At 36.8% G+C, this 25207-nt stretch overlaps 4 protein-coding genes across 8 annotated transcripts in view; 1 reads left to right on the forward strand and 3 right to left on the reverse strand.

Moving 5' to 3' along the window:
- Window positions 1–191: 191 nt before the first annotated feature.
- CD98hc (CD98 heavy chain) lies at window positions 192–11879 on the reverse strand. Of its 3 annotated transcripts, none has more exons than XM_013315590.1 (12): window positions 11606–11879; window positions 4224–4408; window positions 3705–3880; window positions 3178–3378; window positions 2870–3023; window positions 2490–2659; window positions 1944–2143; window positions 1545–1714; window positions 1351–1452; window positions 960–1078; window positions 676–825; window positions 192–438 (listed from the first exon to the last, which is right to left on the reverse strand). In XM_013315590.1, exons 1-12 carry the CDS (start codon window positions 11703–11705, stop codon window positions 339–341), a joined length of 1827 nt encoding a protein of 608 aa, XP_013171044.1. In that variant the 5' UTR covers window positions 11706–11879; the 3' UTR covers window positions 192–338. The 3 variants fall into 3 exon arrangements, with proteins under 3 accessions (XP_013171044.1, XP_013171043.1, XP_013171045.1); XM_013315589.1 differs by lacking the exon at window positions 11606–11879 and adding an exon at window positions 8561–8722; XM_013315591.1 differs by lacking the exon at window positions 11606–11879 and adding an exon at window positions 5386–5480.
- Window positions 9950–11286, reverse strand: LOC106120287 (uncharacterized). The gene is made up of 2 exons (XM_013315592.1): window positions 10939–11286; window positions 9950–10729 (listed from the first exon to the last, which is right to left on the reverse strand). The coding sequence occupies exons 1-2, from the start codon at window positions 10949–10951 to the stop codon at window positions 10029–10031; spliced, it is 714 nt and encodes a 237-aa protein (XP_013171046.1). The 5' UTR covers window positions 10952–11286; the 3' UTR covers window positions 9950–10028.
- Window positions 11880–12341: 462 nt separating the features above from the next.
- On the forward strand, window positions 12342–13704 carry LOC106119997 (UPF0692 protein CG33108). Its single transcript, XM_013315146.1, has 2 exons — window positions 12342–12986; window positions 13085–13704. The coding sequence occupies exons 1-2, from the start codon at window positions 12496–12498 to the stop codon at window positions 13404–13406; spliced, it is 813 nt and encodes a 270-aa protein (XP_013170600.1). The 5' UTR covers window positions 12342–12495; the 3' UTR covers window positions 13407–13704.
- Window positions 13705–15663: 1959 nt separating this feature from the next.
- The window catches only part of KrT95D (phosphofurin acidic cluster sorting protein KrT95D), a 64687-nt gene continuing 55143 nt past the window's right edge, over window positions 15664–25207 (reverse strand). The window contains exons 6-19 of one of the 3 annotated variants that reach the window (XM_013315507.1): window positions 24209–24352; window positions 22963–23088; window positions 22631–22784; window positions 21672–21752; window positions 20693–20820; window positions 20211–20363; window positions 19723–19919; window positions 19247–19386; window positions 18536–18680; window positions 18038–18152; window positions 17561–17761; window positions 17076–17205; window positions 16748–16867; window positions 15664–16650 (exon numbers count right to left, since the gene is read on the reverse strand). In XM_013315507.1, the coding sequence (XP_013170961.1) occupies window positions 16526–16650; window positions 16748–16867; window positions 17076–17205; window positions 17561–17761; window positions 18038–18152; window positions 18536–18680; window positions 19247–19386; window positions 19723–19919; window positions 20211–20363; window positions 20693–20820; window positions 21672–21752; window positions 22631–22784; window positions 22963–23088; window positions 24209–24352 (1959 nt within the window). In that variant the 3' untranslated portion in view covers window positions 15664–16525. The remainder of the gene's footprint in view (window positions 16651–16747; window positions 16868–17075; window positions 17206–17560; window positions 17762–18037; window positions 18153–18535; window positions 18681–19246; window positions 19387–19722; window positions 19920–20210; window positions 20364–20692; window positions 20821–21671; window positions 21753–22630; window positions 22785–22962; window positions 23089–24208; window positions 24353–25207) is intronic. The other 2 variants (XM_013315509.1, XM_013315508.1) reach the window with 2 other exon arrangements.

The raw sequence follows: 25207 nt of genomic DNA on the forward strand, positions 1-25207 counted from the left end.
AACATTTCGAATGTCAGTTTTTAATAAATAATTATTAATTTTTATAAGGTTTTTTATTTCCATTTTCATATTTCAATTTAAAAACTTACTATCTTTTTTTCTCAAACAAAAGAAATTAAAGACGTTGTTTGTTAATGGAGACTTAACGTAACAACAAAGTTCCTATGTTATTTCAAAATAAAACAAACATATCAAACTGCAATATTTATTAAGCTTCACATTAAATTAAAAAATGCTAAATTAAAACCGCACGTATTTGGCGGCGGCAAGCGAATATTTCGCTACGAGGGCGGTGCTGTCGCGGGGGGCGCGGCGGTCGCTGCAGGGGGAGCGGGGGGTTATTCCTCTACAGCAGCGTTGGGTACGAAGGAGAGCAGCAGCGCAGACTTTGCCGGCACCAGCACTGAGGCCGCCTCCACCTCCATGTTCACAGTGTAGCTGCACATATCAATAACTCATATTACTCATGAGCAGGCAAAAAATGAGTTCGCTAAACTAAAAATTAAATGCCTTAATGGATTATGTGTAGAGTAGGGGTAATAATTATCCAATGTTCTTACTGTGAAGGAAAACATCGTGATACAATCGAAAAAATCACCCCTAATTTAGGTTAGGCACCCGAGCCTCTTAGTTGGAATATATAGGGAGCTGATGATGATGATGAGGGGTACTGACTTAGTCTGCAGCGCTGCGGCGTGCGAGACATGGTGCACGGCGAGGCGGGCGGGCAGGGCTGAGAGTGCGGGTGCGGGCGCGGTGAGGTTGGCGTGCGCCGTCTCACCCGCGTTGTATACCGCTACATAACCCGTGTGACCCGCCTTCCATCTGTCAACATAATTACAAATCTTACTGTCAGTGTGTAATTAAAAAGTTTCAACAACTTTACTCCTACCAACTAAATTCACCGGATCTATCGTAAAATGTATTGTTAGCAGAAGGTATTGGTACTTTGGTATTACCTGGCGCATGCAATGAGGTTATATTGTCCGTCCTGGTCAGGCACAGCGGCCACGCTGTAGCGGCCGTGCTCCACGCTCGCGTCACCGCGCAGCGACCACACGCGCTCCCATGACACGATCTGACAAACATAAACAAAAGGTAAATTATAATATAATGCTGAAACACACGTACAAAAATATGGCCATTTTATAAAAAAAGGAAACAACAATATGCAAATATTACCTAAACACGAGCAAAAGGTAAACTACTACTAAAAGTGAATTCAATAACGACGTCGACATAAACAACAAACTAAACCACATGAATTTCTATATAAACAAACATTTTATATCAACTCATTATTAATATTGTTTCAAACTTAATTTTATATGTAACAAGTTGTGTACTCACCTCTGTGTCGTTATGGGCGAGCAGCTGGCTACTGGCGAGCACGGGGGCGGCGGGCAGCAGCGCTGACAACATCCACACCTCACTCTCCTCACCATCCTCCACCTGGACAACACCACAAAAAAGTTAAATTTGCAACTACTAATGGACATACTAAATCTACTCTTAATGAGTACTGAAGGAGTGTGAGTGGGTACCTGTAGGGCGGGCCAGTAGGGCAGGCGCGTGTTGAGCGCGGCGGCGAGGTCCGCGGGGCGCGCGGCGGGGAGCGGGGCGGCGCTGGCGGGACGCAGCGCGCCCGACACGTTGGCACGCAGCAGGAACAGCTCGGGCCGGGTCATCTCCGACAACGTGAACACTGTCTCACCTGACACAACACAACAAGCGATGAGGATTGTTCCAAAAATACTTTAAAAAAGCATAGACAAAAATCTAAATAGTCACTTTTATATTTCACATTTCTTAAGTAATTTTTAAACGATAAATAAATTTAAATATAATAAGAATCGAATGCTTCATTCTTAAAAATCAGGTAAACTTCTAAGTCTATAATAGGGAAGGAATATCATTACAAGGATGTATCAGTGTGGGCGTACCTATGCCGGTGTTGGGCGGGGCGTGGTCTACAAGGTGTGCCCAGTGCTGCAGCAGGGGGAGGAGTGCGGGCTGGTCGCGCGAGTGCCGGTGCTGCCAGTACGCGTGCTGGGAGTGTGTCGCGCCGAGCGCCGCACCACTGCGCTCCGGCTGCTCCTCCGCCAGCGAAGAGTTCACCACTAAGTATCGGGCATCCATCAATCTGAGAAAGACACCACCATTTTTTGACATTAATATCGAAATAAATACGTTTTGATCCGCCTAGTAACACTTGAATCCACCTTTTGTTGTAAATGATATTTTGGTATTTTTAACTTTATGACAATGTGTGTGAGTTACCAAGTATTATAAGATTCAAAGTTTACGGCGGCTCGTGTTTAATGGGGAGAAAAACAGAATACAGTTGTTCCTGGAGTCACCTACTTAGGGCTTTCAATTTTTATCCGCATTGCGAGCGCGTGTCTTCGTAGATGGCTCTTGTACTTGTACTGAGCAGTGTGGTGTATTGCAAGCTGCTATAAAGTTTGTATGTAATTATATGAATGTACCTGACGCCGTAAGCGCCGGCCTGCATCCACAGCTTGAGGACGTCATCAAAGCGGCGCACCACCTCGGGGTTGGTGAAGTTGAGGTCTGCCTGTTCCCTCGACAGCTGGTGGAGGTAGAACTGCTTGCGCCGCTCGCTGTATGACCACGCCGACTCGTCCTGTTTTGATATCTGAAAATAAATCATATCTAATTTCATAAGGATGCATGAATAAAACGGCTATACATACTCTTTTATGGAAATTTTAGTGTAAAGTGAACTAGATCTAATTTCAAACTCTTTCTTTTTTATATTCTTTTATGTTACACCAATATTTAAAGTAGCATGCGCAATATCAGATACAAGATTTCGAGCCGTCATAAAGTTTGGATATTAATGTACCCAGTTGTTTGGTGGGTTAAGTGTGTGATCCTCCCCGAAGCCTGCGCCGTCCGCCCACAGGAAGTACTGCTCGTAGCCGGCGCTGCGGTTCTCACTCAGAGCAAACCACGAGTGGTTCGTGCCCACAGAGTTAGCCGTCAGGTCCACGATCACCCTGCACAACACACAGACAAAATTCAATGAAAGAAAGAAAGAAAAAATTGCTACCATCCGCATCATACACAAAAAAACATAAAATGATAGAAGGGAATTGATAATTAAAAAACCAAATTGCCTGCTTTGGCCTAAAACGGACTTGATTAACTCACTTTATGCCGTAATCCTTCGCTTTGGTGACAAAATCTTTGAACTTCTGGAGACAGCTGGGTTCCTCCAGCACTTCGTAAGTATCCTTGCAGACGTAAGTGAAGATGCCTTGCACCTGGTTGCTCTTCAGCTGCGGCAGTTCTGCCTCCAGCTCTTCAAAACTCTCCACAGCGGACATGTCCACTAGTGGACCTTTTTCGTACCTGGTTTATAAAAAATTATTTATCACTAACTGTCGCTCGCGACTCCGTCCTTACGGAATTAAAGAAAACTTTGTAGCTTGTGTGTTTTTCCAAACTATATTTAACATCTATGCCAAATTTCAGCGAAATCCAAACATCCATTCTTGAGCTATCTTTTAGCAAACATGCATCCATTTAATCTTTCGCATTTATAATATTAGTAAAATTACTGTTTGTTTGTCAGTTTTATTTATCCACACTGGACGAGGCGTAAACACATACGGACAAGATGTAGACAAACAACGATTTTGAGCTATGTCAGAAAAATGTAGGTTTATAATACCAACCAGGTTTTAGGCGGTGGTGGAGCGCACTTGGGCGCTTGCAAAATAATAGCGATGGCGGCGGCCAGCATGCACAGCCACAGCGACCAGAACAAGATGAACATGAACCAACGCAAGCGAACCCAGAACGGGTCCTCTGCGTACTTCATCAGCTCCTCCTTTGTCAGGCCCGTGAATTGCTACAGACAATAACAAATATAACTTTCAGTATGTCACGTAAAAAGGTATGGTAAAAGTGACTAATCTTACGTTTGCTACTCTGTGGGTTACACTGTCATTGCCTAAGAAGATATGGATGGATGGATGGATATCTAAACCAGCTGTCGCCCGCGACCCTGTCCGCGCGAAATTTAAAAAAAAACTTAATTAGAAGCCTATGTGTTCATCCAGAGTATGTTCTACATCTATGCCAAATTTCACCGAGATCCATACAACCGATCTCGATGTACCTTCAAACAAATAACCATCCATCCATCCAAACTTTCGCATTTATAATATTAGATTTAATCTATGCTTTCTTACCCTCTTATTAGCGTCGAGCTCGATGTTGGCATCTCCGTTCCTATGGTCCTCGACCACGTACCGGGCATCGGCCATGTCAACGCGGGTGACGATCTTAGCTTCCTCTTCCTTGCTAAGCAGCTTCTCTTCTTCCGCAGACACCTTTTCCTTAGACTTAGACAGGCTCGTCTTCGACTTGCGAAAGTCTGTGGAACAAGTTTTTGTTAAATCGAATAGAGGCGATGTTACATGAAGACATGTAACTTGTAATATTTTCTAAAAAAAACATGTTAGAATCAATGGGAACATAGCCGTCCAATTCCGATCAGTCTACCGATCAATCGGCGCAACTTGATTTCGCTACCTAAACAAATACATTAACATCCATTGTAATTATTATTAGAGTAGGTATGTTTTATGGAAGTATTTCGAGTGTAAACCCACCCAATGTGAACTCAGATCGTCTCTTATCCATCGATAAAGTTAAAGTGTGTACACACAATTTACTTTAGAATCAACATCTTACAATTGGCATGTACACGGTCTTATCTTGTGACGAATGTTTGAAACGATCAGAGAGAAAATAGTTAGGGTACTTTCACAAGTTATGTACGAACGTGTATTATATATCTAATGAGATATTATTTCTCTGATTTGACATGCAATGTATTAGAGCAAATAGGAAGTCAACGCGTTAGATTCAAATTCAACTCGTAATAAATTATTTGACGATATTTATGTCTTCAAGAGAAAATAATTTAGGCTTATAAAATAGGTCAAGAGCATATATAAAATATCGTTAAAAAAAACCAGAAACAATACGTTAAATCCATTGTTCGTTGTATGTCAGAAAAGTTTAAGTTATAAAGCCCTACTTTGGGCCCTACGAGTGAAGATGATTGATATAAAACGACCAAACAGCAATTTAATAGCTGCCATACAACTTTCTTGAGATGATGAAACTTCCAAACCTATATTATTTCACTTTATCACATCGCATTGTTTAATTATTTTTCAACAACACTTATAAATAAAAACAAAATATTCACATAAATATAATTTAAAGTCTAATTAAAGTCATTTTTGGAAAAAATGACTTTAATTAGACTTTAAATTTAACATTACGTTTATCAATTATTTTAATTGATTAATTAAAACATACTCCACGTTAATGTGTACATACCTATAGTCGTTTATGCGTATGATCTATGACTACGATATATGGGAACGTGTGCTCCCGACACTTGGTGATAAAGCACTGGAAAGTCGATGGACTGCGGCCGACGAGAGACGTATGTAAAGATGCGTTCACATATGAAAGTGTTTTCAATACAAAACATTTTCATATCTTAGTTTGATTTCTATGTTTCGTTGAGGTACTAAAGACAAAGAATCTAATATGTATCACATACTTTCTATTTGTCTTAGCTCTTCTCTTATTATCCATATTGGAAAACAGCTGAAGATGATAAACATTGTGTATGTAATATTCGTTTAAATGTGAACTAATGAATCCATATTCGGAAGTCCTCTACACAATTAAGTTTACTGATGAAATCTCCGGATTATATTCTCAACATTTGGCTGATGACCACCGCTTTAGTTCATAAGAGCGAGGCATCTCGAACGCAATAAATAATGCTGTTCCGGGAAGCGTCAGGAATGTGTGTGCGACCACACGACACATGAAAGATAGGACAGTATTATTTGGTAGCTGGATGCGAGTATTGGTAGTTGGGGAGTTGGGGGGGGGGGTAAAATAATAATTTGAATAACGAAAGTGGTGTATTATTTGGTTGTAAACGAAGCCTAAAAATAAAGAAGGCAATGAGATTTAAACTAATCTGTATCTCGCTGACACCACGGTTTCTCTATAAGCTCACACTATGTTTTATAAATATTATGGTCTCATTGAGGTTTTAAAGCATATAAAAATCAAGTCCCAATTTTTTTCAATATCTCTGAGAGAAAGCGCCGAAAGAAATTGTCCCATTATTTTAGAATACTGCGTGGACACACTGTAGAAACAAGCCGGTCGCAGCGGGGAACATGAAAATTCTTCTTTGAAAAGCTACGACCAAAAAAATTGCAAATTCATCTTTGGAAGCGTGTTCAGACAACACCAAATTAAAAATAATTAATCATTGCCAGTCATTACATTTAAAAATAAAACTGCCCACTGCATACAGTAAGCAGAAACAAGATTTTCGAAAAAAAAAAGATTTTGAAGTAAAAAACTTAAAATTGAACACAATATCTTAAGATTTTAAAAGCTAATTACCGTGGGTTTCTAGGATCAAAATCTCTGTATTTATCTATAGATATGGTCATCTCTTAATAGACATAATTGACAAAAAAATGAGATGAATATGTTTTATGCAAAGAATTAGGTCTCAGAAAAAGACGGTTAGTCAATTACTTAGCTAAGTCATGTCAAGAAATGTTCGAATAATCAGTCAATAGCTAGAGTAAACATCGTTAGATGGTTACGAGGCCGTGGACACATACAATGGGTTAACGAGAAACTGTAATTACAGTTTAAATGCTGTCTAACGATAACCAACAGTTATCATAGTATTTATGTCTTTGTACTTTGTATTTGTCATCTTAAATTAATTACCTACTGATATATAAATGAAAGATTTGTTTATATGTAATAAACTATATATATAAAAGAAAGTCTTGTTAGTTACACTATTTATAACTCAAGAACGGCTTTACCGATATGGCTGAAAATTGGTGAGGAGGTAGCTCAGAGCCAGGAGACGGACATAGGATACTATTTATTCATTTTTTTTTTAATTTATGCCCTGAAGAGCTGCTTTTTATTTAACTTACTACTATTATAAATGCGAATGTTTAGATGGATGTGATGTGGATGGATGGGTGGACTACACTAATTAAGTTTTTTTATATATCCACGCGGACGGAGTCGCGGGCGACAGCTGGTAAACTATAAAATTACATTCTCATTGGAAAGCAATTAGTAAATTATAGTTAGCTTCAAGAAATTCCCATCGGAGATTCAGTTATTGATAGGTAAACGAAGAGGTCTAGATTAAGCATTTTAATAATTTCTAAGTGTATCTAAATGGCTACAGCATTTAGACCTAGATTCGATCTATACAGATTGAATAAAATGCATTATACAGTCCCGGTGGAAAATTACTACCGCAAACTTCATTTTTTGTCTAATTTTCCTCATGATATTTAAACCAAGCTACACAAATCTTCATATTTTCCAGTAATTCATCTAGAATTAATAGAATTAGTTACATTTAAAACATTTAATGGGAATTCCATGAATGATTAATCATAATTTTAAAACGCATAGCATAACATACGCGACAATACAAATATTTAAAACTAACTGTCGCCCGTGACTCCGTCCGCGCGGTATTAAAAATCCGAATTAGTACACTATGTGTTATTCCAGACTATCTTCTATATCTATGCCAAATTTCAATGATATCCACACGGCCGTTCTGGAGATATCTTATAACATCCATCCATCTAAACTTTCGCATTTATAATATTAGTAAGATAAGAAGTAAGATCGTTTTGTAGTAGTGATCGTTTAATAAAAATTTTTAATTAAACAAGTAAGCTTTTAACTAGGTAATTTTAGACATTATTAATTACAATCCTTTGGCGCGAATGACGTGCTCTCGTTACAAAGTCTAGTGTTAGAATTATTAGTGATGGGGCATAGACCTCGACATTTTAGTAAAGCTAGTGTTGTGCCAGTACACCGGCACAGTATTGGATTTTCTTTCTTACAGTAAGAACAAAAGATGTCCAGAAATCTATGTAATTGGTTCACAAAAATTTTAATTAAATAAAAGTTTGTCAAATTCAAAGTAGGTGCGGTAAGGTGCGAGATTTTTCCAATGTCATGTATTTATTTAGCGCATGTCTGTCGAGTTAACAGTATGATTGGACAAACAAAAGGACGCTGCTTCCTGCTTCCTTATTTCGTGCAGTATTAACAAAGGGTTAATAAAAATTCCAGCAACTATTCAGAAACTTTCCATCGTTATCCATACTATGTCACAAAAGGGTTACAGCCTAACAATCACTACGCTTTCAAATAAAGCCGTAAAATTATAAATCCGTAAATTATTATAAAATCATCATACATATTTTAATTGCATTTATTCATAAGATGTATGAACATCTTCGTCTAATGACTCTTCGCTTGCGGTACTTATAAAAGATTTGACCATATGGAACAATATCTTATAACTAATACAATGACTAACAAGATTAAAGGGATAAAATAATATTATTTACATTCTTACCGTGTAAATAAATCAATTCAAAAGAACTTTGCACATTAAAAAATTTAAACACATAACCTGTAGATTCAGGGATATCCTTGGGATTGTTGCGAGCTCTTGTTGGCTGTTTTTTATAATTGTTCCTTCTGGCATGGACCACCAGAGAGCCAAGGCGGCCCGAGTTTGCGGACCGCATAGGACCGGACAGATGTAGCACACTGGAGCGAGTTAGCGTCGTGTGAGCTCGGAGCACGACCACGGTTATGCTCCATTACTGATATGCGACTAGGGTTGTGCCAACCAATAAACTATGGGACGATAACTATTTTTGATAACTAAACTAACATCCTGATGTTCCATTAAAATAAGTACAGTGGGTATATCAACAAATAAACTTTAGTGATAATAAAATGATTGAACGCATATATTTATGTAAGCATGACCTATTTGGAAACATGAAAACTAATTATATTATAATTCACGAAGATATTGAAAAGTTTGTACCATTTTCCCTCATTTGACGTTACACTATAAAAAGCAAAAAACTAGGACAAAGAATTGTCGTTGGTTTGTTTTTTATAACATTCGTTCCTAATAATTGCTTAGCCAAACGCAAACAAATCACGACATAGCCTTTTGCTTTATTGAAATATTTATAAGCGTAAAAATGTTTAGCGTCGCAGTAATACATTTTGTTTTTGACAACCCTATGCGCCCTCCAATTTCACAGTTAATGTCCAAGTCATACTTCTGTAGTCTGTATATAGTATGCAAAGTTTTTGTTGTTTCATTGACCATGACTTAGTGAATTTCCATTGACAAAACATGCGTACAAAAACATTGTTATCTCTGTTGTTTTCAAAGAGAATGAAAGTGATGACAATATATTTTTATTACAGATGACAGTGGAAACAATAAGTATTTAAATGAAAACACTGTAAAAAGAGTTGCTCCTTGGTTATGTTATAAAACTAAGCTATGAGAAATAAAAATAACTGACCAAAATGCTTATAATTGAAAATGATTTGGTGACGTGTATTTTCTTCCTTTGAATACAAAAATAATAAATGCAAAAGTAAAAGTACTTTCATCTGCAACACCAATCTCAAATAAATTTGTAAAAAATATAGTTTATCTATTTCTCAGTGAGAAAAAAGAAATTAAAAAAAATCACCATTCATTGTGTTAGAAAAGACTAATGACTATGTTATTTATTGTACAAGTATTTTTTAAATAACTTTCACACTTAAGTCACCGGAGAGCAAATTGTAAAAATATCTAGGTCATTGACTATGTCAGCAAACTCAGGTAAAATATTTCTATCTCTATCGTTTCAATTATGCTTAAACGATAGACAACCAATTGTTTTAAAAGTTTGATCACAATATTCAGTAAAACAATAAAAAACTTAATTATTTTTGGTTTATTTATGTAAAAATTTATTAAAATCCTATGTATTTACACCAGTGATAACTACAATATGTCTGATTATATAAAATATACATGTAAATTCATTTACAATTGTAATTTTGTCTTGAAGTTCTCTTCAGCAACCTCCATGAGAACTCCTGAGTTTCTCAAGAAATTCTTCAAACAGTTTATTCCTTTCTCTTTGAATATTATTTGATTCTTCTACAATATTTATCAATCTATCTAATTTTTCTTCCACCAATCTTTGCCTATCCTTAATTTCTAACGTAACTTTTCTGAATTCTGCATTCCGTTTCCTTGTCAATCTTCTCCGTACTTCTTCATTTTGTCCACTAGATGTTTCCCCATTTTCATGACTATCTTCAAATTTTGAAGGAGAACTTATTGATAGTAACGCTTTAGCTATACTCTCATTGGAGCCTTCTTGCAGTTTTTGTTGAATCTCAGGCTGGTATTCCCCCTCCACACAATATATCTCCTCGAAACTTTCAAAATATGGCCATTTTACGGTCGAAATACCAATCTTGTTTTTCTTTTTTAGTAACCTAATATATGTTTGCTTTAAATTTCTAAATTTCTTGTTACAACGGTCTGGACTTTTGCCCACAGCATTGGCAATATCAGACCATAAATTTTTCTTTCTTATCTTTGGATTTCTAAATTTGTCAAGATTCTCTATATACAAGTTTAGCATAATTCTTATGCTGTTGTGATCCCAGTGATCATCTGCATCGTCTGCTATCTCGCTCTCCATTATTTCCCTTTTGTTTAACTGCATGTACTCCCTGTCAGCCTCAATGTATTCTACATCAGTTGCTGAAAATAAAATCCGGAGTCACCTTTCTCTCATAAGTTTTTAGTGACCTTATTATTCATCCCATTCATGATTCAATTGAGTCAATTTAAATCCTGTTGCATCTTATACATTCACATGAGACATCATTGAGGAAGTTCTCCATAGTACATTTAATAGTAAATAGGTTTTCATAATAAATAATCAAGTAACGACAATAGAAGGATCATACCAGGATTCATCATATTGTTGAAGGAGTTATAGATAAAAAAAACTTCAATTTGTTAAACAATTTTCAATGCGAAACAAAAAAAATAACGTAAACGTATTTGCAAATTGCATCAGTCAGCGAACAAGCACAAAATGGCGCTGCCTGAAGCTACGCTCGTCCAATGAAAGCGCTTTATTACCCGCCCATGTGAAGAAGTCGCTTTGATATGCAAAAAATACTCAAATTTTTCTAAACCGGTATTATTAATACTAAACATATATTAAGTTAAAAAAATCTTCATTCGGTTATCTTCGAATTATATTGTTATAAATTGATGAAAAATAGAATTTTAGGAAAAGCAAATTCTTTCAGCCTTAGCAATTGGTACCATTTAAAATGGTCGTTTTACATTTGACATCTTTCCCCGACATGTTAATGTCAACGTCCACATGATAACGTGATATTGATAAGATTTCAATTCTTAAATATACAATTACTGAGAAGACAAGCTCACGAGTTTTTTCTTAAGCTCTAGACAAATAATAGTCATTAACAAATATAAAATAGTACAAGGTCATTACAAGATAATTTGATTATTGTAGAAAAATTATTGTCGGGTGCATTAATATATTTTGAACACAATACAAACATAAATAAACTAGCAATACAATGAAATAACCATAATTACCTGTATCATTCTCAGGGATGGGCTTGTAAGTAGCGCCATGTTCAGCTTCCCGTCCTTGATTCCCTTCTATAATAAGATGATTTTTCCGAGACTCGGACATGATTAACTTTTTACGTTTACCAGGTTAAAAATAAACTTTCACTTTCCTCGAAACGTGTAATTATGGCGGTATAATTTACCGTAAGAAAAACCCGTCTTACGCCACTACCATCTGTTAATTGAATTTAATTTGACAGAGAATGAACGACGAACGACCAAGAAAAAGATCAATGAATGACTGTTCACGCCCCACTCCCCTCCACTCCGCAAACCCGTTTGGTTTTTTTTTTAGTTCAGTAGCGCGAAAATTGTAGTTAATAGTGATGTACCAAAATATGTTGGTATTTATTTTTGAAATTCTGAAAAAATATAAACGGCACATTCATCAGTAAAATTGACATTTTGTGAAAATGAGATAAAGTGAATTAAAATTGCATAAAGGAATGTGTGAATTTATACTAATATGTCACCTGTATGTATATATCACCCTAACTTAGGGCAGGCTCCGAGCCCCCCGGTGGGGACGTATAGTGAGAGATGATGATGATGATACTAATATGAGAAAAAGAGCTTTTACCTTTGCCTCTTTTTAAATTTTATCTCTAGGTATAAGCAATAACGTTATTTTGTTTGTAATTTAAAAGTGATTTATATAGGTAACTTTAGCAAAACACATTTTTTACAATTTAACGGTTTAAGTTGTAGTAACAGTTAAAAACGGTTAAAATATTGATCAACAGCCCTTAAAGTTCGTTCACCTTTGGTGTAACGTCAATGTCATTTTGCGACTTTAGAAAATAGGTTACAAAATAATGTAATTTTTATTTATTAAGATCATATCATAAATCATAATGTGCACAACACCACCATCATCAGCACCGCCGCCCCCACCACCCCCGCCACCTCTAACATCCGAAAGCAAATTTAAATCCGACAAATCTAATGAAATATCTGAAGATCCAAGTATCTGTGAATGGGCTTCTTCAGAATTAGATTTAAGGAAAGCGTGCATAACATATCAAATATGCCTGACTCGTGCACCTTTCCGTTATAAATACAAACATTTTCAATATATACTGCAGGAAGGGCCGACTTGTGGTTTGGTAGCTTTGTCAATGTTTGTTAGGGGAGAAGTTGGGCCAGAAGAACTGTTAAATCTCAGTAAATTTTTTGGATACAGCAATAATGGCGAGATGTTGAGTTGCAAAGATATGGCTAAATTAGCTGAGAAGGTATTAAGTTTGGCTGAAATGGAAAATATTACCTGTACTTTAAAAAAAGGTGGACTTTATAGTCAAGAAATAATTGAAGAATTATTGAATGGTGCTATTTTATTAGTTCCGTATCCTTTTTAAAAAATATTCTATCTGCCAGTACCATATTCTTTGAAAATACAAATTCTGTAGGTTTTTTTTTAATATTCCTTAATGTTTCTAACAGTTATGATGCTGATCATAATCATTCACCTTGCCTTAGACAAGGGCACACAGCACACTGGGCTCTAGTTTGTGGCATTATAATTATTAAGGACCCTGGAGTGGAATACATGTCTGACCCTAGCAATATTTATGTCTTATGCAGACATGGAAAGTCTAAGCTTGTTGCTGCTTGGACTCTAGATGGCCTATATAAAAGTAACATGAATTTATGGGAGTTCTGTCCAAAGAAGGCTAAAGACGGCCTGTTATACGTCCAGCCGGAGGGAGGATTGGGTGGAGAAAATGGGTTGCGGGATCAATTTTTATTATTCAAGTATACTTAACTATAAGCATTTTATTGTGGGTTTCTGAGACTAAAATCAATATATGAAACATAATTTTATTACCTCTGTTTTCACAAAGATAATGAGGGATGAGAATATGATTTATACACAGACTTTGGTCTCAGAATTAACTATTAGTATATTAGGGTAACTTGTTGGTGTTTTCTCGTGTTATACTATTGTATTTTCTTTTATATACTTTTAAGATAATATTTAATTATTAGGAATGTTGATTTATTGTCTGTTTATTTATTGGAATGTTGTGAATATTAAATAAAAAATATGTTTTAATGCAAAATTTTTATGTTTACAATAAATACAAAATCATACTTGCAACTTATCATAAAAATAATAAATCTCATCAATTTAATTGTAATATGTCAGTACATGTCAAATGTCAAGATGCAACATAAATAAACTGAATGATAAAGTTACAATACATTTATTGCACTATTTTAATAAAACTCGGGTTTTATATAAATATGAAAAAAAAGTAAAGAAATATTAATAATTATTTTTTGTACTAATTTATTCGACTTAAATTAAACTAAATAAAAATCATTTAATAATATGACAAATTACAATTAATAGCTTAGTTTTATTTTATTGCATTGAATATCAAATAAAAAATGTTGCTATAGCATAACCCATTATAATAAGCTATCAAATTAAAAAAAAAAAGATACATTGCCAAATCAGTCAGCATTATTGAGATCAAATTATAAACACAAAATATATTCTCTACAATTCCATTACAAACTACTACAATATGAATATACAAATTACATAACATACTGTCGGCTAGGCCCCTACAATAACTATTGGAAACTTGAGCTCCTTTTCATAATAATTATCATTTAATTTGCCAAAATTTACAATGGCACTAAACAAGCTTCAATAAACACATGGCGGAATATGGAATACATTATCTTTTGCCTTCAAATGTTTTAAAAAAACTTAAAGAAGACTTCTAAAATATTATTGCGATTTAAAATGTAAAATAACCTAAATATAATCAATGAAATTAACACAAATCAATAAATGATTATCAATTCATTTAATTTTTTTCTGGATAATCGTAAATAAATACATTTACACAAATTATTTGTGCCGAACAATTCATTGTCACTAACACCTTTTAAAAAAAAATAGCAATTTTATGTCCATGCAAATTAAACCATGTTATACATTTTTTAACTACCATTTTGCATCTAGCATTTGTTACAGACAACGCACACCGAATAAGACTAGACCTCGAATATTTAAAATGTGCACTCAGCACCATTTATTTTAATAGAAAATCACCTTTTAATATCATATAAATCTGTCACTGGTTAAGCACCAGAAGTGCACCAAAACTATCGTGTTCTTTTTGGAAATAAAATAATTTATGACAACCATTTTGTTACTGGTTGTAAACGCAAGACAATCTGAAAGTATCAATTGTGTGAGAATTTTTAATCGTTAATTTTTTTGGCACGATATTAATTTACATAATTATCATTTGCAACACAAAGGCTCCAAGATTGGCTCGGAATTAATTTTAATTCAAAAATTGAAAATTGCATAGAGATATACATATAGGAAGTAATAGCACTACAGACAAACATTAAATACGCATTATTTTTTAAAAATTGTTTTCCTATCACTGAATATTCGATGCTTCTTCACAAAACAGTAAGTTTTTTTTTTTTACATTCAAACACTTGAAAACATTTATAGAATATTTGGTGTTTTATTTATACAATGTTCGCGGCCGCCATTTTGATTTTTTTTGGCGCGCATATACGATGTGTCACGCATGGAATTTCAAGTTTACATTTCTTGCAAAATATCAAAAATGTTCAAAATTGCATTGATAAATATAATTTTTTGAAACTCTTTATTGTATTTTGCTTTAGGTCCAGAGAAGCCGTACATTTCAATATATATAAAGATTAATATATTTTATAATTTATTGTTGACGAAAACTTTAACAATTTGATTATCGTATCGCATTCGTTTATGCAAATTTAGCTGCCTAATATTTTCTGAAAAATAAAATGTTTGAAGCAGCATAAAATAAGAAAGAAGTTTGATGCTCTTTGTATATAATTCGAGTTAAAAATAAGATAAATAAAATATCGAAATCAGAGTGCTCTAGCGGACAAACTAAAACATCGATAATCACAGATAAACGCAACAGAAACCGCACTATCCCGGTACGAGTACGAACCTATTGATATGTGCCGACAATACTCCGCAAAATTCGGTTTTGTTTCCGATACATAATCTAACTAGGGATGTCCATATGTTCAGAATATCGATAAAAACTGAAACATAAATATCGATGTTTTTTGATTGCTAAATAAGTAAAAATTAATAATAGTTGCTTATGTGTCAAATGTCTATTTCAACGAAGACATCATGACCAAACAAATTGAAAGCTTTAAAAAGTTAAAAATTTCGGTTATCATATAAAACTGTCAAGTTGTAGCGATTAATAATCACAAAAAACATCGCCATAGCAAAAAAAAACATCGATACTTTATCTTTAAACACAGGACCATCCCTAAATTCTAACTTACACACATATTGGAAATGTCACGAACCATTACAACTGATACATTGAGTACATATATATGCCTTAACTCGACCAAACTCTAACCGCTAACTAATGACTACAATGAAATAGTTAACGCGATTGAGCCTTTCTTATACAGCTTGAATAAATCTTACCACGTTCATATATTAAATATATAGCATGCATGACTAAGGAATTACGACCTTACTGCGTAAGGGGTAAGGATCGGATTCGCTAACACATAAAAAACGGGCCACTAACTACGCGCTACCAGTAGCGTCAAATATTGGAAACGAATCCTTAATTCTATACAATATATTAGACATCGATTAATATTAAGAGCGTACAGCGAAATGTTGTACGGATACGTATCCGTTATTAAGCCGTGACTGTACTATTGCGGATATTTTTATCCGTTCAGATTGGGAATGTCGGATACATCCGTAGTGCAGCACTATGCGGCCTCTGGCTGTTAATGCTGGATTTACACCAATGGCGCGCCGCCCGTCAGTATGGGCGGGGCGAGAGGCGTGGCCTAAGTTGTCATGGGAGTGGCCTAAGTCTCGGGCGGGGCGAGGGGCGCTCCACAGGTCGCCACGGGGAACGTCTTCACGTGTGTCTGCCATTGCGTCGACAGCTGGAAGAACTTGACGCCATTCCACTCCGTGCCATCAATAAATACTGTAAATAATAAGACACATATTTATATTACAAAAATAGGGTCAAAAAGATAAAAAGCTTTGTAACAAAAGTTTTAGAAAATATAAATAAGATTTACCTTTCAACGGCGCGTTGTGCGAACCCTTGGCGGAACAGATGAGTCTGGCCACGCCCTCCACAGTCTGTGCACGTCCCACCTCCGGCTCTGATTTCTCCTTCTTTTTGCCCAATCGCATTACTGCAAACAAAATATACAAAGTAAAAAACAATCTTAGAAACCGGCTATCGGATTTTACTAGAATAGGAAAATGAACACTTTATATAGACATTTGCAAAATTATTATCTTGCATTAACAGAGGAGGGGACGTATATAAACGAATATTCTTTTTTCTATACATTCCTTCCCCCGTCAAGTGTGAAGTGATATGAGAGATGTAATACTGACTCTTCTGTTTCTTCTCCTTGGTGAGATAAGTGATGCTGAGATGCGCGTTGTGTCGTGTCACGACGAGCGCGCGGAACGTCGCCTTCACCGTCACCTTGCCGTCCGCGCCCTCCGCCGCGCGCCCCGGCACCTGCACACACATCTCTACCATGCAACACCACGCACACACTACCCTACTCTAACAGGGTAGATATTACCAAAATTGCCTAGTTAAATTTAATATAGCTTATACCGACTCGCCTTGCAGCTCCATTCAGGTAAATTGTAATGTACGAGAAGATATTGTGTAGTTTTTAGATATCTTTGCGGCTCTTAACTTTGCGCAAGTTATTGCGCAGAACACAATGTTAAGTGTACCGGAGAGGTAAAGGGATACGGGGGAGTCAAGATATTTGAAAAGAACTATAATTATAGTCGACCTATTTAAATATGGTCTCGGAGAAAGCGATTATTTAAAGTTAGTAATGTGAGTTGTTGATGCTCACCAGCCAATAGTCAAGCTGCAGCTCCTGTGGGGGCAGGTTGGGTGTGTGGAGCAGATGGGGCAGGTGCGGCAGGAGTGGGGGCTGCACGGGGGTTACGTCAGGCGCGGGCGTGGCGGGGGGCGAGGGCCGCGCGGGCGGGGACCCGCCCTCCTCCAGCTCCAGCGACGAAGGCCCGCCCTCACCACATCCAACGCGCACCTCCTACACACAAACAGAACATACATTCATAATGTTACTTAAAAGGTGGAAACGTAATAATAGATGACTACAAGGGACTGCTCTTAATAAATGGATAGGCGATTACTTGAAAATGACAGTTTTTGTTCCCTTCAGATCTACCCACGCATATTGATGTTACGTGACAGTTAAATACGCTACAATCAGATAGGCACAAAATACCACATCTTATAGCTTGTCCATTTACAAATGTTAGTGCTACAGAGTATGATCAAACAAGTGCGCTATAGATGTACTGACCGCGATGAAGGGCACGAAGGTCTGGCTGGAGTCATCCTCGCCGGCGCGGTCGCGGCATGCCACCATCGCCTCGCCAATTGGCACATTGTTCACCGCACCTCCACTGTTCAAGTACCTGAACACAGACAACTATCACATTACACTATCTCACTACCTACATAGCCTACACAAGGCAACGTAAATCTTCGAAACCCAGCGATTTTAGTCGCTAGGCAACTTACGTAATATTCTGTCGTCGTCAAAAAGTCGCTCGCATGGCTAATAATATTGGCGCATAATATTAGTTTCAATTATTTACGTTGCCTCAGAAATATGTAAGTAATCAATTTACCAATTAACAGTTTTAGACGCGCTTTGGTTATCAAGTCCAGTGTCAGAATGATTAGTGAGGGGCCATAAACGTTGAGATTTTAGTAATGCTAGAGTTGCGCCAGTACACCGGCACAGTGTCGGATTTTCTTCCTAAGGTTAGTTAGGTGAGGGACAGAGTGGTGTTACCTGGCGATCCTGGAGGACATCTCGGCGATGTCAGGCATGGAGTGTTCAGCAGCGCGGTCGCAGATAGCGGGCCACGTGTCCGCAGCGAACAGCGCCGCGTACGTGCTGTCTGACGCCGCCAGGTACCGCGACACCGTACACGCACCTACACATAATGTATGGATGGATGGATGGATAAATGTTTATTACAACATAACGGCTGCACCAATCATACTAAAATTTGGCATAGTGGTAGAACATAGTCTGGAAGAACACATAGACTAAAAATATTTTTTTTTGTAATCCCGAGCGGACAGAGTCGCGGGCGAATGCTAGTATAACTATAAGGTTGAAATGTATAAACCACATAACATAATAAGTAAAAGGTTTGCATTTCCTTTGTTACGTATATTTATGAACGCCTGTGGTCAATTACCATAACATATTCAAATATTTAATCCTATTAAAACAATGTTTTTAGGGTTCCGTACCTCATAGAAAAAATGGGTCTTGGCGGACAGACGAACGGACAACAAAGTGATCCTATAAGGTTTCTGCTTTTTTCCTGTGAGGTACTCTTATAGGATTACTTTGTGGTCCGTCTGTCTGTCAAGACCCTTTTTGTTAGAACCGCGCGAAGGTATCAAGCTGGAATTTATTTTTGCATTAAGTACGAGTATATTTTGCACGTACAGTAGTACAGATGATAATAAGATTATGTTAGTATGAGACCTATAGGTACGATGTAGAAGCGCATGTTGGGCGCGTCGTGCGGGCGGCGCGCGGCCAGCTCGGCGTGCGCGCGCAGAGCCGCCGCCGCAGCCGCCTCCCCCCCGCACATGCACACGCGCACGCACGCACGACGAGAACTCCTGCACATACATACATACATTCACTTTTATTATGTCACAAATATAGCTCACTATTTATTTATCTTACTAATATTATAAGTGTGCATGTTTGGATGGATATATGGATGTTGGTATATTCAAAATGGCTAAACGGGTCTCGATGAAAATTGAAATTTTTTTAATTGCGTACAAACAGATTCGCGGACAGCAGCTAGAAATTTTTAAAATATTTATAGATAAATGTAAATATCAACTCAATTGTGAATTTACGGTTTCCTAAAACAAAAATTAATTTCTTTCTAATGTGTGCGATACTTTATTTAACATTGGTTTAAGATAAGAGAGTTAAACACTGACTGTTTGACGGCCCTGGCGTATATAGCTTGCAGCAGGGGGCGGACGTCGGGTACTTGCGGCGGGGCGAGGACGAGCGCGGGCACGGCGAGCGCCTGCAGCGCGAGCGCGGCGGCGGGACCGCACACCGCCACGCACTCCGGCACCGGGCCCTCCTCGCCCAGCACGCGCCCCACCTGCTCCACCAGCGTGCGCCGCGGCTGTACACCGCACAGATTAAATACATAACCAAACATTCGCTATATCACTCGGCTTTTCTCATATTTTAAAGTGCCAAAAAGCAAGGAGCTGATTTGACGAAATAATGAAAGCTATCTTTAAACATCCATAATTACAGATGCATTGTTCGTCAATTCGATTGTAAATTTAAGAAAAAATGTACTGTGGCACACCTTATATTTTATTGCTTTATGATTTTTTTCTCTGAAAGTACATGTTTTGAAATTTGCAAAATGCTTAGTAGTAAGTAAAAAATCAGGTTCGTGCTGTACCTCAGTGGTGGTGGGGCTCTGTGCGGGCAGGTCGTGCGCGGAGAGCGGTCGCTCGGCAGCTGCGAGAGAGTTCTTCTTGCGCGCAGCGGCCGCGGCCGGAGTCAGGTTGCCGCCACTAGTCGCACTACGGAACAGACGCGACCGCTTCTCCTCCTACGTACATAACACGCTGTTTAATCTTTCAAATTGATCACTACACTAGAAGAACTTCGCTTTTTATTTTACAATCTCAAGAAGCCGTTCCTTGCTAAAAAAAAATAATCTTACTAATATTATAAATGCTTTGATGGATAGATAGATGTTTAATAGAAGGTATCTCTAGAACGGCTGCATATTTCTGGCTGAAAATTGGCACAGATGTAGAACATAGTCTAAAAGAACACATAGACTACTAATTTTTTTTTAATTCCACGCGAACAAAGTCGCAGTCTTTTAGTATATTAATTAACAAAGCAAGAACCATCTTATAGCTAATCTTTTACCTTGGTATCATTTGGCGGGGAGCTGGACACAGAGGCACCGGAGACTGGCGGGTCCAGCGCAGCATCAGCGTCACTGTTGCCTTCACTGCCGCGCTCGTCACCTGCAGAACTGCGCATCGCCTCCGACTCTGTCATCATACGGAACTCATTCTATATTGGATCACAACACAAGGATACCACAACCAAACCTTGGAATTTCCAGCTTGAAGTAGGAGCATATAAGCATCAGCACTTTTCATATTTTATTAATATTATAAATGCGAATGTTTAGATGAATGTTTATTTCAAAGTTTCTCCAGAACGGCTGAACAGATCTTGATGAAATTTGGCATACATATAGAACATAGTCTAGAAGAACACATAGGCTACTTATTAAGTTTTTTTTAATTCCACGCGCACGGATTCTCGGGCGACAGCTACTTAATAATATAACCTAGATTTAAACAATGTTTAGCTATGTTATTTAGTTCTTTCTTGTAGGTTTAATTGGTATAACTGCATCGGTGCTCCACAGATTAACTCGTTGTTTACAATTTTAAGAATTGAAGATATACTTAAAGTTTATAATACTTTAGGTAACAATAAAATCGACCAGAAAACAAAAAAAATGAAGATAGACCAGGTGTTGGTTGATACTTTGAACAGATAGCATTAGAAATTGCAGAGGTGATTTCACGGCATAGTAGAAAACTAAATAAAAACGTCACATAAAATTAACGCTAAATAAACATGCTTTAAAGCAAATAAGCATACAAGTTAGAGAACTGAACGAGAAAACAGACAAAAGCCAGATCACGACAAGATGCAATGATCAAGATTATAAAAACATGAAAGTTAGGTTTAAATAAAATTATTAACTTATAATTCGGCTGTTATAAAACGAGACCCAATACTTACTCATTAAATTCTAATGTAATCAATATTGAGTCACGTTTTATAATTAATTTAAAATTACATGCATTCGAGGCCTATGGTGTACCTGTAAGCGGCAGCGTGGCCAGCAGTTTGTCGCGCGGTGTGGTCAGCTCGGCGGCCGACGCGAGACTGGCGTGCCGCGTCACTGCGCATGCGCCGCACACGTTACGTGCGAACGAGACGAGAGAGTGGTGGGGGAATCCACAATAGGGTAGAACAACAAATTCAACCATTTTAGAACCTGATACATACTTCAAATCGTTATTTAAAGAGGTAGTATTATGCAATTTATTATACTAAATTATAAGATTATAATTAAAGTATAAAATTGCTGTAGTTAGTTAGTATAAACTTGAATATAAGGTATCAGGCTCGAAGGACCAAGTAATCGCTCTCTCGTCTCGTTCATTTAAACTATACTATACACACAGCGTTACATAACGAAAACAAAAAAAATTATCGATTACATAAACTGTTAAATACTATCCAGTTTGTACAATGCTTAATGTTTTTGTTAACTATGCAAATTATAATGAAAGCAATACAATGCACTGTTTTCAGTGTATGCTCAGGCAATTTATTACACGTTCATATATTTAAACATTTATTTTCTATAGCTATGCGTCAAACTTTATGTGCATATGTTAATGCGTTAACTAAACTTACCTTGTTATACTTAAAACATCATCCCTTATAACGTAAGCAAAATGACTCGAGAATTTATTATTTTGAAATAGATCATTAAGATAAAAATTTAACTAAACTAATTTCCAATTTGTGGTTTAGAAAATCAGCTAATAATGTCCAACTGTAAAGAATCTTCCGTTTCCAATAGTTTTTTTGTTTACTTTAAACTCGAAAACTACTAAACCGAATTTAAAAATTCTTTTGCCAATAAGAAGCTCTTTTATTTGCGAATGTCAGGCTATATATTTTTGAATTATTCATATCTCCTAGCGAATCCGGATCAAATTACTAGTAATCTAATAACATGTATTATACGTTTATGTCGTATTGTGTTACCATTAGAGTGCCTGTGATGGTCCTGGTTGGCCAAAGACCGGGAGCTGCTGAAGAAGGGCCGCAGCGAGGGCTTCGGGGTGGATCCGATACTGATCGTGTCCATCTGGTCAGGACCGGAGTCTTCACCTTCACCACACGAAAGAGACTCCAGCTCCTGAAAAGATACAGACAAGCACATGCGTTAACGTATAACATCATGAATATAACAAAAAAAAAACAATAAATATCTCTTATTTTATTCGTAAGTCGTAAAGATAATGCTTCTAATACTAAACTAAGGCAGTATACTTAGTAGATATTTAATGTCTATGAGTGCTGCACTCTCAACTTACCTGGAAGAGTTCATCGATGTCTCTCTGCGCGTGATGCGTGTCTCGCGCCGCGCCGCGCTCCCCCAGCTCTTCAGGTACGCGGAACCGACGCAGCAGCGCTGCGAACTTCTGCTTCAAGTTGCGTTGCTGTACAACAAACATATACACTATAGAATCCTGACACCCACACACACCTTACAACCCTTAAACTATCATCTACCTCCATGGTAATAAAACTTTAAATTCCGCACTGTGCCCGTGTTTCTCAGTCCAAAATCCCCGCTGAAAACATATTGATATCTCTGTTTTATCAAAAATAATGACAGAGATGACGATATGATTCATACAGAGATTTTAGTCTCAGAAACTCACGGTAAATCACGCACCTAATTATGAGCACTAAAGTAGAACTATAGTGTTACCTCCATATTAAACTGAAGAGTGCGGAATTAGGTCTCGTTAGCAGCTCATCTAATCCCATAGAAAGCAGAGATAAGCTACCGAACACCTATCACAGTGTATGCTTAACGTGACGTCACTGCACAACCTTCACAGTCTTACTGTTGTTGACTGTCATAAAGCAAATGAGATTCTTATCATAGCTTAAAATAGATAAGAAAGTTGACATATAGAGGAAAGATTTGCTTGTACATGTTTCAAAGAAAAGTGTAAACCAACAACAAACATGTTATAAACATACCAGAAATTTGGTACTCATTTAAAAAAAAAATTGTATATATACATAAAATTGTTAGTATCATGCAGTATGAAAGATGATAATTAAAACGATACGTAAATATTAATTATTTAAAAGTACTAGTAAATATATTCATAGTGTTTCATACAAGAAATTAGAGTTGCATGCAATAATATATAGGAAACAATATTTTAGTAATATAAATCTACGGAATAGAGTATTGACCCAAAGAACTAATACACTAACACCAACAAAGGAACAATAACCAACTCTACAACTACTAGAGATAAAGTACAATATTGTGTGGCAGGATCTCACTATCAGATATTAGAAATTCCAACCCAAAATCAACTCTACATCCAACTGTACAAAGTACAATGTCGTGAAGCAGGAACTGACCGTGCGCTTCCCTAAAGACATTAAACGAAAACCAACTCTACGACCAACACTATAAAGTAAAATTTTGTATAACGTGCGCTCACCATGAGCTTTCCGACATAAAGTACGATAAACAAAAACTATCTCTACGACAAAGGGCGCACAGTACAATGTCGTATGGCGGGAGCTCACCGTGAGCTTCCCGCGGCTGCCCTTGCGCTTAGCGGCCGCGCTCTCCAGCTCGCTGTCGCTGTCTCTGTCGTGCAACTTGGAGCGCGCATAGCTGTGTCTCTTTCGCTCGCGCTCCGCGTAGCTCATGTCACGTGACCGAGAGAGCTGGGCAAAGCAATGCTATGTTGTAAGCTGAAGCACAAGCAGACTATGTTACTCTGTATTAGCATAGTCTATCATATAAATAATTTAATTATAAATAAGTATATAAATATTTTGTCTATTTATAGGTCAGCTCATTCAATATAGCCTAACTAGCTAATGAATTACTTTAAAAAATTAATTCTTATAACTTTTAATGCTACTAACATAGCTAAAATCTACAAGTGTAAAAACAAACGCTTTTTAAATCTAAGAAAAAAACATATTTAAAACTTGACAACCTCCGATATGAAGCCAAGTAGATATTATTTGGTGCATTTAAAAAATCTATCTTTAATTTTAAATGTCGTGTCAAATATAAATTTATTCTTGCGTATATTTTTAATTAACATAGTTTGAGAACTCGAAACCATTCGCGAGGAAGCCTTATTAAAACTTTGTCATACATAGCAGCCTCGTGCCACCTCGTTCATAACATATAGGTACTACTAGCTGTCGCCCACGACTCCGTCTGCGTGGATATATAAAAAACTCAATTATGTACCCATACATCCATCCACATCACATCCATCTAAACATTCGCATTTATAATATTAGTAAGTTAAATAAAATTCGAAGAAAAAAATGAATAAATAGTCCGATGTCCGTCTCCTGGCTCTAAGCTACCTCCTCAACAATTTTCAGGCATATCGGTAAAGCCGTTCTTGACTTATAAATAGTGTAACTAACACGACTTTCTTTTATATATATAGAAGATATACATATATAAACAACCTATATATTAATAAATTAATTAAAATGACACTACAAGAGATTAAATTACTAGTCAATTTATGAGAATGAGACTTTTGCATATAA

This window comes from Papilio xuthus, unplaced genomic scaffold, assembly GCF_000836235.2.
Source record: "Papilio xuthus unplaced genomic scaffold, Pxut_1.1 DF826961.1, whole genome shotgun sequence".
NCBI lineage: Eukaryota > Metazoa > Arthropoda > Insecta > Lepidoptera > Papilionidae > Papilio > Papilio xuthus.